Here is a 12,194-nt window from a genome sequence, read left to right on the forward strand (position 1 = left end):
CATCCAGCAGCGCCAGTGTAGTTCCTGTGTCTGCAATCGCCGTGTTTCCAGGTGGTCGTTGGATCGTCTCGCCGTTTAGCACGGCGGTGGGCGAGGGGAACTGCTAGAACCCGCGCGAGGAGTCGATGGGGACGTAGTGTGGTTCTGAGACGCCGCAGCGGGATAGGACGGTGTCGTCGATGTAGCCGAATGTGTAGAAGGATTCTCCGGCGTCGAGGTCCGAGGTGTCGCGCCAGGAGCCGAGGTAGCAGGTGAAGAGTTCGCTGGAGGAGGGGATGTCGGATTGGGATATCATCTATATAAGAGTGTTAACGGTGCCAAAGCTCAGAAATGAAGAATGACGGAAAGAAAGAAGGAGTGTTGGCAAACATAGGGAAGAGGACAGACCGATTCAACAGGCGTAGCCACTTTCTTCGGCTTGACAGTATTGATATGTCCGAATCCTAGACCCAACAACCCGTCTCCTGCGCCGGAGGTAAACTGCGGACTGAGTTTGTTGGCGAGTTCAATCGCTTGGTTCTCGATGCATAGGCCGCCGAGGGTCACGTTGTCTGTGCCGACGATGCCGGAGGCCGTGGAGCCTGTATAATGTAATCAGCGGAGAGGTCATTGTGTGGTAAGACTGGATGAATGGACAAGGTAAAGGAAGAGAGCGAACTCACCATCCCCATACCTGATCCTCCAACTCGCACCCTCAACCTTCTTGAACGTCTCACTAGCCTTTGCATCAAAGACGTTATGTTTCGTCTTTCCATTCACCGCCGCCTTCTTCGTCGCAGGATCGAGCAGGGTAGACTATACCTACAATCACAAAGTGTATCAGTCTATCGTCACCCAACCATAGCCAAGTGGAACAAATAACGGTACCCAAAGATCACTGCTCCCAGTATCAAAATGCAAATTCATCACCTGCGGCGGCGTTCCAATCTCCACAGGGCAGATATACAACGCATCATTCTGCTGATCTTCCGCTTTGACCTCGCCCGGTTTGCCTTCCTCTTCAATCTTGCGCAGAACCGGTTTGGTTTCCTTCTTAGCCGCGGGTTTAAACAGGTTCTTTACGGATTTGGTGGCGACGTCGAGGACTTGGAAGGGCCCTTCGGTGGTGGGCGCGAAGTCGTATTTGCGGAGGAGGGAGGCGTAGGATTTTAGGCCTGCGCGTTCGCAGGTGGGATTGGGGAGGATGGATATGCGTTTTAGGTTTGACATTTTGGTGGTGAAAGGAGGTATGTGGGTGAGTGTTCTAGAGGTTGGGGTGAAATAGGAGAAACAAAAATATATGGTGAGGACGTTGTAGATATGTTGATCAAGACGAGTCGCTTTCAGGGCGTAACAATAGTATTGGGATTGTTTTGAGGAACGAAGAGAGGATGGAGAAGCGTGTGATGATAGTTGCAGCCATGCGCCAACCACCTGCCCGTCTCGCAATGCGCAGCAGGAACGTGCGGTGGACCACGACCTGCTCTTGCTCAAACTGCGCCCTGAATATTCCTTTCCAACTACAGTATCTATGCTTAATCAAAAGTAGTCTTCTTGCCCTGCGACTCAACAATCGCTTGACTCGCCCTTTGAGTACTCATATGAGCAGCACCACTCTTGATATTCCTCGGGTCAACCTTTCGCTTGCCACCCCGTCCGCCATTGCTCTCTCCAAAGTCTTGCCTGCCTCCTCTTTGGCCTCCTCCTCCCCTGCCAAAGCCCCTCTCGCGACCTGCATTCTCTCCATCCGCACCCTCCTTCTCATGGCCAAATCGCTTGTGGTACCTCGTATGATTGTCTTCAGCGAACTCACGACGCAATTCTCTCCCCATGAGCTTGTTGACTAGCCATTTCCTTTGCTTGACGGGTTTGCTGGTGTCGACCTCGCTATCACTCTCGTCCCTGTCCTTCTTGTTCTTGAACGCCGACGGGTCTTTGAAAACAAAACCCTTAACCGCTGCTGTTGCAGCTTCCACATCCCTGAAAGTGACCCAGGCAAAGCCCTTGCATTTGCCAGAATCTTCAAACGTTGCCATGTGTATGTTATCAATTCTTCCGCATGGTGCGTAGTGGTTCTTGAGATCGTCCTGGGTAACGTCGAAGGAGAGGTTTCCGACGAACACGCGCTTGTTGGGAGGGTTCTTCGGTTTCGCATCCTTGGCTCCACGTCCGTTATCCTGAGTTTCTTCAGTCTTGGGCTTGTCTGGCCGCCCGTCGAAGCTCTTTGCATTCTTGATCAGCAGCGCGCGGTTGTCCATCTTCATCTCCGTCAAGGCAATCGCCGAGTACATCGACAGCTCAGTAGAGAAGTCGACGTATGCGAAACCCTTGTTCATTGGCTTTGTAGTCCAACTCGGGGGCGGTGGCCTCGTGGGAGGGGGCATGTGAATGCGTGTAATTTGGTCGTCGGGGATTTCAGTATTGTCGGTCAAGAACTTTCGTAGCGACTCCTTCGTGGCAGACCATGGCAGGTTGCCGATCCATACACCGTATTCCGAGCGCTTCGCGGCATTCTCCCTGTCTTCAGCTGAATTTGCGTCCGTCTTCCCATCCGTCTTCGCGACCGATGCTTCTCCGTCTGCGTCGGCGGCGGGTGTAGGGTTCAGCTTTGCTTTCTTTGCTTTACGAGCGGCTTTCTTGGAGGCAGGTTCGGGGAGGTTGACATCGATCTCGAGTTCTTCGGGCAATGCTTCGCGCTTGCGCTTCTTTGCTGGTGTCTCGGCTGCGTCGTCGCTGTCGGACTCTGCAGCTTCAGCCTTCGACTCGGCCCTCGCGCGCTTCTTCTCTTTCTTTTCCTTTTTGTCCTTTTTCTCCTTCTTGTCGCGACGCTCCTTCTTGGAGACAACGGCAATCTCTTCCGCCGAGGACATCTCTGTATCTGACGACATTGTAGCGTGGGTGGTGTTGCGTATCGATACTTTGCGGCTCGAACTTTTTTCTGGGGCACTTTTCGCTAGCATAGCCGCGCTAGAAGACCCTGGCTTAGTCACGCTCCGCCTGCACACGGCCAAGATCCAGTACATGAGTTGCGCTTTAATCGGGCTTCGCATGCGTCACAGTGTTGCGAGAGAGGTATTCAAGAAAACTACCATTGATTTACTACACATATAGAAGACATGAAAGGAAAGATCAAATTGAGCCAAGTAGGAGAGCCGTAACCGAGCCAGAGGCAATGAAGCACCCTACTCACATGTCCCGTCGAGGTGTAGCGAAGCGCGCTCCAGCGCCTTCTCTGTTTAGGGAATGTTGTGTGATCGCGATATCTCCCAGTCCATTCCTTTTGACGCCCCCAGTACCCAGAAATTTGAACGCTTTAGACACCAACCAGGAACACTTTGCCTACCTTTGTGCTCACGAAATATGGCAGCTTTCGCTGACGCCTATGACACCACCTACTGCATCTCTTCGTCGCTGGCATCGAGGATGTCGTACTCCTCATCGGTCATGAAGCCATCGTCGGACATAAGGGCGACACTCTCAGCATCCTCGAAGAACTCGTCATCTGAAGCCACGGTGACAGTGCGTGCAACGGTGCTCTTCTCAGATGGAGAGGCGGGCTGAGCTGTGGTAGATGACTCGTAAGTGCTGGACTCGGGAGACTCCTTGTCAAGCTGAGGGAAGATCATGCCGGAAGCGATGGGCTCAGATGCAGACTGCTTCTCCTCGACTGGGAGTTCGGCAACTGGCTCTTCGACCTTGACCTCCTCCTTGGGAGAAGCAACAGGCTCCTGCTTGATAGTAGCAAGGGCAGCCTCGTGTTCCTTGCGACGGTTCGCCTCCTCGTGCACCTTGCGGCGGCCCTCCATGAGACGCTCCATGGCGGCCTTGCGTACACGCTGAACACGCTCCATCTTCTGCTGATCCAGCTGTTGCTGCAGAGAGTGGTGTGCATCCTTCATCTTCTGCAGTTGTTGTTGCTGAGTGTGTTGCATTTGCTTCATGCGCTCAGCCCTGGCCTGTAGGAGGCGGTCGTACAGAGGGTTCGACCTAGGAGCCACCTCGAACGTGGTAGCTGAGCCGGATGCGGGAGTAGGAACCTGGACTGGCATGGGGATAGCTGGCTGAGCTGCGACAGGCGAGGGCACGGCAACGACTGCAATGTCACACCAGAGGCGATGGCCGAAGGGCATACCCTCGGGGGTCTTCAGGCGCCAGTAAGAGATGGCAGTGCCCTCGCGCTGGGGTGCCTTCATGAGAACACGGAACTGGGCTTCCTCGCCGGCCTCGACAGTGTGGCCGAGCACGTTGCTCTCGCTAGCTTCAGCAAGCTCAACGTGGCTCAGAGGACGGGTGTTGTCGATGTTGAGCATGTTGTCACCACCAACGTGTCGGACGCTGCAGCCTCGTGGCCAAGCGTTGGGGCCAGGGTTGCGAAGAGTCCAGACCTGAACGAACTGGTGACCAGCACAGATCTTGGAGCCATCAATGATGGTGTCCCGGATGAAGTGCGCGTCGAGGCCTTCGGTGGCAGTCTCTGACCTAGGGATGGGAATAGCCTCAGTCTTGACTGGCGCCTTGACCTGGACGGGCACGGCAGGCTTCTCTTGCACCGGCTCAACAGAGTCGACGAGGAGATCACGAATAGCAATCTTCTCCTTCTTGGCCTGGGGCTCGGCCGAGGGCTTTACGTCGACAATGGTCTGGACCTGGGTCGCCGCATTGGTGGAAGGAGCGACTGGGGCAGTCTCGGTTGAGGTGGATCGCCTATCGCACATGCGGTCGCCGAGTCTAGCCATAGACTTGCGCTGCTTGTCGTCGTTGAGTGTAGTAACGCTAACGCTGCGCACAGGAGTCTGGAACTTGATGAGCGGGTGAGTGTGGTTGTGCTTGTTGCTGGGGTGGGCCTCGCAGTTCTGGCAGAAGTCGGTATCGTGGCAAACAGCGCACTTGTAGCGGACGCCGTCAATGTACGACAGATTCTCCTTATCCTTGCAGAGAGGACCGTCACAGTAGATGCCGTAGTGGCGGTTTGCGCTGTTCAGAGGCTCAGCCAATGGCTCGTAGATGGGTACAAAGCGATGACGCGGGTGGATGAACTTGGCGTTCTTGAGGCAGTCGGAGCAGTAGTCCCAGTCTGGGCAGTTCAAGCACTTGTGGCGGACACCGTAGATAAACTTGTCGCAGCCATCGCAGACGGCGTTGTGACGGACGTTCCTGCCAGAATTGCACAAGAAATCGGCCAGGGTGGGCAGGACAGTCTCGGACGTGGCGGGCTTGAAGGTGTGGCCAGGGTGGTGACCGTGCTTGTTGCTAACATGGCAAGGGAGGCAGAGGTCGTAGTCTTCGCAAGGAACGCAGGTAACGAATTCCTTCTCGGGGAGGACCTTGACGCAGCAGTTGCAGGTGCGGGTTGGCTCCTCCTCATATGTCACGGACTGCTTCTCATCGGTAAAGGCACCTGGAATCTCCTGTTGTTGGGGCTCCTCGGTCTCCGCCTTGACCTTGGGTGCGATGCGCTGAGTGGTGCTGTTGACGACGCTGCCGTTCTTGACGAAACGCTTGACCATCCAGTGGCCGCTTCCGGGGCAGTGGATGCCGTTGTCTACGCAGGCCGGGCAGAGATCGTAATCACCACCGTCGCATACACTGCAGTGGAAGTGCTCGTCCTCCATGGGCTCGTTGCAGTTGTTGCAGTATACGACCCACGAAGTGCAGGCGTTGCTCGGCTTAGGGCGGAATGCGAGACCGGAGTTGTAGTTCGCAGTTGCGAGGTTGTTGAAGAAGCCTGTACACTGCATTAGCCGATGATCGTGCGACATGGACATGTGAAACTGTTGCTTACTCTGACGAGCGGTGAAGGCCTGCGGTACGGGAGCCTCGCCGTCAGCATCTACTGTCGTTGGTGGCGATACAGGGCTGGTGCTCTCGGTGGGCTTGATTTCTGGGGAGCGGGCAATGACGGGAGAGACGGGAGCGCCGCCCATTGGAGTGAGAGTCTCGGTGCTGACGGGGTGGGCAGTGGGCTGGTAGTGTCGGACCACATGGTTTGGCGCGGGTGTAGGTGCGGGCGCAGCCACGGGCTCTTCGCCGGGGATGGTGGCCCTCAGACGCAACTTGAGCTTTGCCTTTGCGGCGCGGAAGAGCGTCTTGTAGACCTGGGGCTTGTCCGCGTCAAGGGTGACATATGAGGCGGCTGAGTCGGAATAGCGCTCAAAGACGACCTGCTCGCCGGCTTCAAGCTGAAGAACACTTCGGAGCTAGAAATCACATATCAAGTCAGCATCGTAATTCCCGAGCGTGTTTGATCGTTACGTCCGGGCGGCCGATCCGATCGCCTAGACGTGACAACCTCGGGTTATAGAAAGTCACGAACCTTGTCGGGCAACACGTGAGCTCCGAGATCCTTCAGCGGCAGCTTGAACTTCTTCGTCTGGCCGCGGAACAGGACCTTGACAACGATGGGCGTGTCCAGAGTCACGGGGACGTTGTTAGTCGCCGCCATGATGGGCGAGTGAGGCTGGCGATGGGGGAGGAGTAATAGTCAGAGCGACTGCAGCTAGCTGGCCGCCGCTGTATTGAGACAAAGAGGTGCAGCAACTAGAGAGTTGTCGCTGTCGAGGTGGTGGATGGAGAGTTGATGGCGGAGGTGGAGCAGGTGAGACGGCGGCGGAGCTGGAGGTGTAGGTAGTAGCTGCCTAGTGAGTGGGGTCAGTGCAGCGTTAGTGGACGCCGGGGGCGCGCCAACTCTATCGCAGGTACACCGGATTGCCAGTGCTCGCGTCGCAGAGGGCGAAAGGCTGATATTGGCGCCTGGGATCACTTTTCTTATGAACTGATGGTCCGACGGCCAACTCAATTATGTGTCAAGGCACTTCTTGATGCTTTTCCTCGTGTTTGAGCTCCGGATCGGCTGATTCTTGTACTTCGAGTGGCCGAGTGGTTCGCTACCACACAAGGCTTCCAGACACGTCGTCAGCCGTGAGGAGCCGCAAGAATTCGCCCGATTACTATTGCCTTTACCCACTCAATGACTGCCTCCAAAGAGGCTATTGCTCGAGATGATGACGCCATGGTTCAGCCGCACGTGATACTGGAGCGCTCCCGTGCACCAGCTGATCACCGAGATAGCGGTTTCACTGCGATAAAGAGGGCGCTAGCGCAGCGCTCCCGAGCTGCTTGACGGTGGCCGAGAGCCACCGACATGTCTTGTCTCGCCTCACTTGACGGTTTCGCGATGGAAGATTACACCGCAAGTACCTCAAGTATAAATATGACGATGCCGCATTCCCACTATTCTTTGTGTGCACCCGCTCCAATTCGCGGCGAAGAATGGCCGTTGCGAGGATCGTGGAATGAGGCGAAAGTACCAACACAACTTGGCTTGTGCAGTTGTTTGCATAGCGAGTATTGCCTGGGATAACACTTGCATTCGGCAATTGCATGGAAAGCCAAGAAGAGGTTCGTAGGATGCAGACGGTTGTTGCATAAAAGATGAAAACGTCTCTGATCGGAAGGCATTCTTCAAAAGTGCCAGCGAATAGGTACAGTTATTTTGCAATAAAGCCTGAGCACCAACTAAGCCGTTCGTGTTTCCCTGAGCTCACCCTAGGATTGAGTTCCATAGGCCTGGCAATATCGAATCGTTTCTCATTTTTGGGGTATCAAGTATAAACCTCCACATGCCTGCCCAGCATATCCATGACCTCTCGACACCAATTCTGACTTCACATCGCCATCCCCCTCACTTCCTCCCCTCAACCATAACAATATGATACCCCTCGCTCGTCTTAACCTCCCCAATCTTCGGACTCGCCGTCGTACTCGGCTCCAACTCATACGCCACCTTCTCAAAATCCTGCATGAGACTCCCTCTAACCTTCCAGCCCAGACTGCCCCCTTGACGCGCCTTATCCTCACTCATGTCCCTGGCTACCTCGTCGAATTTCGCGCCGTTGCGCAGCTTCTCGAGAGCCTCTTCCTTTTTCGAGTGCTTTTCGCAGAGGATGTGTCGCACGTTTATCGAGGTTGCGGGCTTCAGTTTGCCTTTTCCTCCGCCGCCACCTTCGGATTTGCTACCGCTGTCGTCTTTGGCTTGGCCTTTGCCTTTGTTTTTGGGTGCCATTGTGCTGTGAGAGGTATGTAGTGGACTGTAGAGGCGAGCGTGTATTGGACGGAGGATTCGCGGATGCGGCTATTACGGCTGGCAAGGTCGCAATGTAGACGGGTATTGGCTTGGTTCGGAGGCTGAGATCGGTAGTTGGTAGGTTGGAGTTTCAGACCTATCACCTCGAGGTATTCGCGGTATAGTAAAGTTATGCGCGTGAGGAACTTGGATTCGTGAAAGTGTACCGGAGCTTGGAGCTCTGATGCGGGTCCACTGGGGCGGCCAGATGCACCGAAGTGGGGTGAAGCCTGAGGCAACAAGGATTAACCTGGCACGATACGAGAGCGAAAGCATGATGCAGCGGATAAGATTATACAGTTCCTTCGTCAATGGTTTGAATTTATCTCATGATTGTGCACATCAATCCTCATTCATGGAGTTGCTGAGCTCGCTATACCCCCAGGCCAGTTGCTCGCTGCGGAGCTGGACTACATAATATATTGACAGGCGTAGTTTCCTGTAGCTTCCCCAGGCGCTCTTATTCCTCGTACAACATAGTACGGCACGGCGCGGCAATGTGGCATGGTTCTCATCCGAATAAGTATACAATCAGGGCTCCGATATCCTAGCTACTTCATCCATTGCCGTTGACGATTGCGCGAGGCGCTGTGCCATTGATGCCGTTGTGCTCGCGTACCATGTCCATGAAGCTCTTCTTGGGTTTCGGCTTCTTCTCTGGCTCCTCGTCACTGCTGTCGACTAGATGGATACGTCTTCTTTTGCAATCGGAGCGCATATGGCAGAGCAGTGGCCGTAGGGTTTCGATCTTCTCGACTTCGGCGTAAAGCAGCGACTCTTCCACCCAGTACAGGCCCTCCATAGCAGAGAACTGATGCTTGGCCTCCTTGATGCTGTCCTGGATCTTGGCATAGTCAAACTCTGGCGAGCCTTCCATTGGAAATCGGGTGTCCTGGGCTAACAGCGCGATATCATATTGGCGAAGTATGGCATCTCGTTGTGCGCGGCTCACGGGAATGCGAGACCATTCAGAGTAAGGAGCGTCGAGATGCGCTAGATCTAGCTCGGGAAGACCAAGTATGCCGACAGCCTGGAACGAACAGATGTACTTCCGATTTGGGATGGCTTGCGAGTCACCGAGGTCCTCAGCATTTGCCAAGAACAACGGTAGGAAAATGGCAGATACACCAAGTTGCTCTCCTGCGAAATGAAGCGGTCGATTGGTGCCTAATTCGCAGGCGCGTCTCAAAGCTCGGGGGAGCCTGGATATCCGGTCTTGACGTTCGAGCAGATCCTTCTGGCGTTTCGCTTCCTGGTCTGCTCGGCGTTGAGTTTCTTGTTCCTCTCGTATTCGTGCTGCTTCTGCTTCTGCTGCTTGACGCTGTGTCTCTGCTTCCGCTTCGGCCTTCTTCTTCGCTTGCTCGATCTCTTCAGCTTTGCGAGCCGCCTCCTCTGCTTCCTTCTGCTTCGCCTCGGCCTCAGCTGCAACTTCGGCGGCTTTGCGTTTCGCTTCTGCCTGTAGCTTGTGTTCCTCTTGACGACGTGCGCGCTCAACTTCTGGAGTTGCTATCCTTTCAGGCGGTACGGGCGTAGATTTGGCAGATGCTGTGGGCGTCCTCTTCACGCTGACATCGTCTGTTGATGCATCCGACATCTTTCTTTTCCTAATCTTGTCTTCAACGGTCTTGTATTTGATCTTGTTCTTGACAACCTTGCGTTCGTCCGGAGAGTCGATCTCGGGTGTCGGTTTGGCGCTGAGTGGTCTGCCTGGTTTTGTCCGAATCTTGACTGGCTGCTTAGTACCATGGTCCTCGTCGCTCTCGTCTGAGTGTGCTCGGTCCGGTCGTTTGGATTCATTATCGTCTGATCGCGCTTTCACCACCTTCTTGACAGGCTTCGCTTCTTCCCCTTCGCTGTAAGAACGCTGCTTGACCTTCCGGATGGGCGGTCGTACGTCTTCTTCACTCTCCTCTTCTGATGAATCGTCGTCCACAACGCGCTTCCTTCTTTGGTCTTCTCTGGTAGCCTTTTCCTTTCCTGACATGAGTCGTCGAGACTTTTGTGGTGCAGCAGGCTCTGTCGTCGACTTTACCAGCTGTGCGCGTTTTGCATTAGGACGTGGGGAAGACGACCGTTCTCTTCGCGGCGATGTCTTTCTCTTCATGCGGTTCGCCGTGGCGTTTGGAGCTTCTTTCTTGACTCTCCGCGGGCTCCGGTGTGTCGTTTGGTATTCCTCGCAGGCGCGCTTCAGCATATCCCTCTCTTCTTCCCACTTGGGACCGTGCCGTTCCTCAGAAATCTCATAGTACGTCTTGTTGTCTTTGTTCCGGCGAGTGGGATTGAAGTTGTCTTGCTCGAGAAGCAGTTGTATGATCTTGAGGTATCCTCGTCCGATGGCAACTGTCATGGGCGTTTCTGGATGCTTGGACGGGTCGGGATCAGCCTTGAGACCACTCGCCAGAAGGATACTGAGAATGTCGTAGTGTCCACCTCTTGCTGCCGCAACGCCACAGGTGATATTCGGTTTGATGTTACTGTTGATCAGCTCTCCTACTGCAAGGATGTCGCCATCGCCAGCCTTCTCGATCAATGTTTCCACGTTGAACTCGTTGTACAATAATCGCGATGCGGTCTTGGCCTGCTTCTGGGTGCGTTCGGGGTCGTTGTTGGACGTGTCTGCCCGTCTTCTCATCGCCTCTCTAAGCTCCTTCTCAATCTCCTCTGCGTCATCATCTTCCGGGTCCAGCACATCAATCGCACGCTGACCTTTCTTGTTGGAGTGATGTGGATTGACCTGGCCCTCGTTGAGCAGCAGTTTGACGACATCCAGGTGCGAGTTCTCTACCGCATCGATAAGAGGAGTGTCTCGATCGTGGCTTTCACAGTCTGTTCGGCAGCCTTTGCTGATCAGGTATCGAACGACAGGCGCCCAACCGTGCAGCGAGGCTTTTTGTAACGGAGCGATACCGGCATAGTCGGGCTGATTCAGTTCGTCGGGCGCGTCTTCGAAGGCTTCCTTGACTGCATCCAGATCGCCTCTTTCGCTTTCTCGAGCAAGACGCGTTGCGCCAAATCTGTCGACCTTCCGTTGGGGCATGGTACGTGCAGGCGAGGTCAGCGCACGGTTGGTGGAGCGCTTCACCCGGGCGTGTTGGAGGTGCGGCGCAGACGTGGGCTGCGGTGATGTTGAGTGATCTGAACTCGATCCTGACCAATGCTCTTCTGTCGACAGAGCGAGATTGGTCACCTCGCGGCGCTTGCGGCCTGCGATACCCGTGACGGCGGATTGTGTTGACTGCGAACGCTTGTGTGGGCGGCCAAAACCTGGCGTGCCAGGCGAATGGGGCGGGCGCGCGTCCTTCAAGCCCTCGGTCCTAGCTTTTTGTCGCGGTGGCTCGAAAGCCTTGGGGAAGGATGGATCGCGCTGCTTGCGCTTGCGGTTCTCGACAGTCGACGCGCTGCGGCCGCGAGTAGTAGCTTGTGTGGGAGAGAGGGCGGATCGGGCTGGCGATTTGGCCGAGTCGTTTGGACTGGTGTCCTTGGTGTTTCGCGAGGCCGTGCGGCTGCTGGGTGAAGTAGGAACGGGGCTCTTCGCATCGCGCTCCGAGGCGTGTTTGGCGCCATTGACCTTGACGTGATTGCCGTTGCTCGACCGACGGCGGCCGTTGGGCTGGGCTGAATGCGCCCGTGACTCTTCCTTGATGGAGCGCAGCCGCGATGCATCATCGTCGTCGTCTTCGACGCGCTCTGTCTTGATCATCTTGTTTTCTTCGGGGTGCTCGTCCCGTGACAGGACGACCGTCTCGGCCTCGGACTCGCCTTCAGCGTCCTGGTCTTCATCGTGAGCATGTTGGGACGGAAACGCGGCCGTCTTGGGTGCCGGGCGAGGCGACGGCGGGCTGTGCGGGCGGTCGTGGTGGAAGGACTTGGGGGCAGAGGGTGCGTTTAAGACCGGATCGGCATTACTGGTCATTACGCTGGGACAGGACACTCGAGTTCCTGCCTCATGCTGGCTTGCAGAGCAAGGGACGGAAGGAGCACAACGGAGGCCTCTGCAGGAGGGTGGGCGCGGGCGGCAACAACAACAGGGCGCTGGGCTGCTCGACGGGCTGCGATGGACGGCGCGGTCGGGGGTGGGTGATGAAGGCGCGTT

At 55.6% G+C, this 12,194-nt stretch overlaps 5 protein-coding genes across 5 annotated transcripts; all 5 read right to left on the reverse strand.

The window, feature by feature from the left end:
- Positions 1 to 103: 103 nt before the first annotated feature.
- J4E78_002912 (uncharacterized protein) lies at positions 104 to 1,209 on the reverse strand (the record flags this gene model as incomplete). Its single annotated transcript, XM_049363556.1, has 4 exons — positions 104 to 295; positions 388 to 581; positions 663 to 795; positions 910 to 1,209. 4 exons carry the CDS (start codon positions 1,207 to 1,209, stop codon positions 104 to 106), a joined length of 819 nt encoding a protein of 272 aa, XP_049224221.1.
- Positions 1,210 to 1,514: 305 nt separating this feature from the next.
- J4E78_002913 (uncharacterized protein) lies at positions 1,515 to 2,867 on the reverse strand (the record flags this gene model as incomplete). The annotated part of the gene is made up of 1 exon (XM_049363557.1): positions 1,515 to 2,867. One exon carries the CDS (start codon positions 2,865 to 2,867, stop codon positions 1,515 to 1,517), a length of 1,353 nt encoding a protein of 450 aa, XP_049224222.1.
- Positions 2,868 to 3,371: 504 nt separating this feature from the next.
- J4E78_002914 (uncharacterized protein) lies at positions 3,372 to 6,421 on the reverse strand (the record flags this gene model as incomplete). The annotated part of the gene is made up of 3 exons (XM_049363558.1): positions 3,372 to 5,704; positions 5,762 to 6,176; positions 6,293 to 6,421. The coding sequence occupies 3 exons, from the start codon at positions 6,419 to 6,421 to the stop codon at positions 3,372 to 3,374; spliced, it is 2,877 nt and encodes a 958-aa protein (XP_049224223.1).
- Positions 6,422 to 7,660: 1,239 nt separating this feature from the next.
- Positions 7,661 to 8,041, reverse strand: PIN4 (Peptidyl-prolyl cis-trans isomerase pin4; the record flags this gene model as incomplete). Its single annotated transcript, XM_049363559.1, has 1 exon — positions 7,661 to 8,041. The coding sequence occupies one exon, from the start codon at positions 8,039 to 8,041 to the stop codon at positions 7,661 to 7,663; it is 381 nt and encodes a 126-aa protein (XP_049224224.1).
- Positions 8,042 to 8,657: 616 nt separating this feature from the next.
- J4E78_002916 (uncharacterized protein) lies at positions 8,658 to 12,014 on the reverse strand (the record flags this gene model as incomplete). The annotated part of the gene is made up of 1 exon (XM_049363560.1): positions 8,658 to 12,014. One exon carries the CDS (start codon positions 12,012 to 12,014, stop codon positions 8,658 to 8,660), a length of 3,357 nt encoding a protein of 1,118 aa, XP_049224225.1.
- Between the last annotated feature and the right edge of the window lie 180 nt (positions 12,015 to 12,194).

The sequence above is a fragment of the Alternaria triticimaculans genome, assembly GCF_023758025.1.
Source record: "Alternaria triticimaculans strain BMP 0046 chromosome Unknown scaffold_3, whole genome shotgun sequence".
Taxonomy (NCBI): domain Eukaryota; kingdom Fungi; phylum Ascomycota; class Dothideomycetes; order Pleosporales; family Pleosporaceae; genus Alternaria; species Alternaria triticimaculans.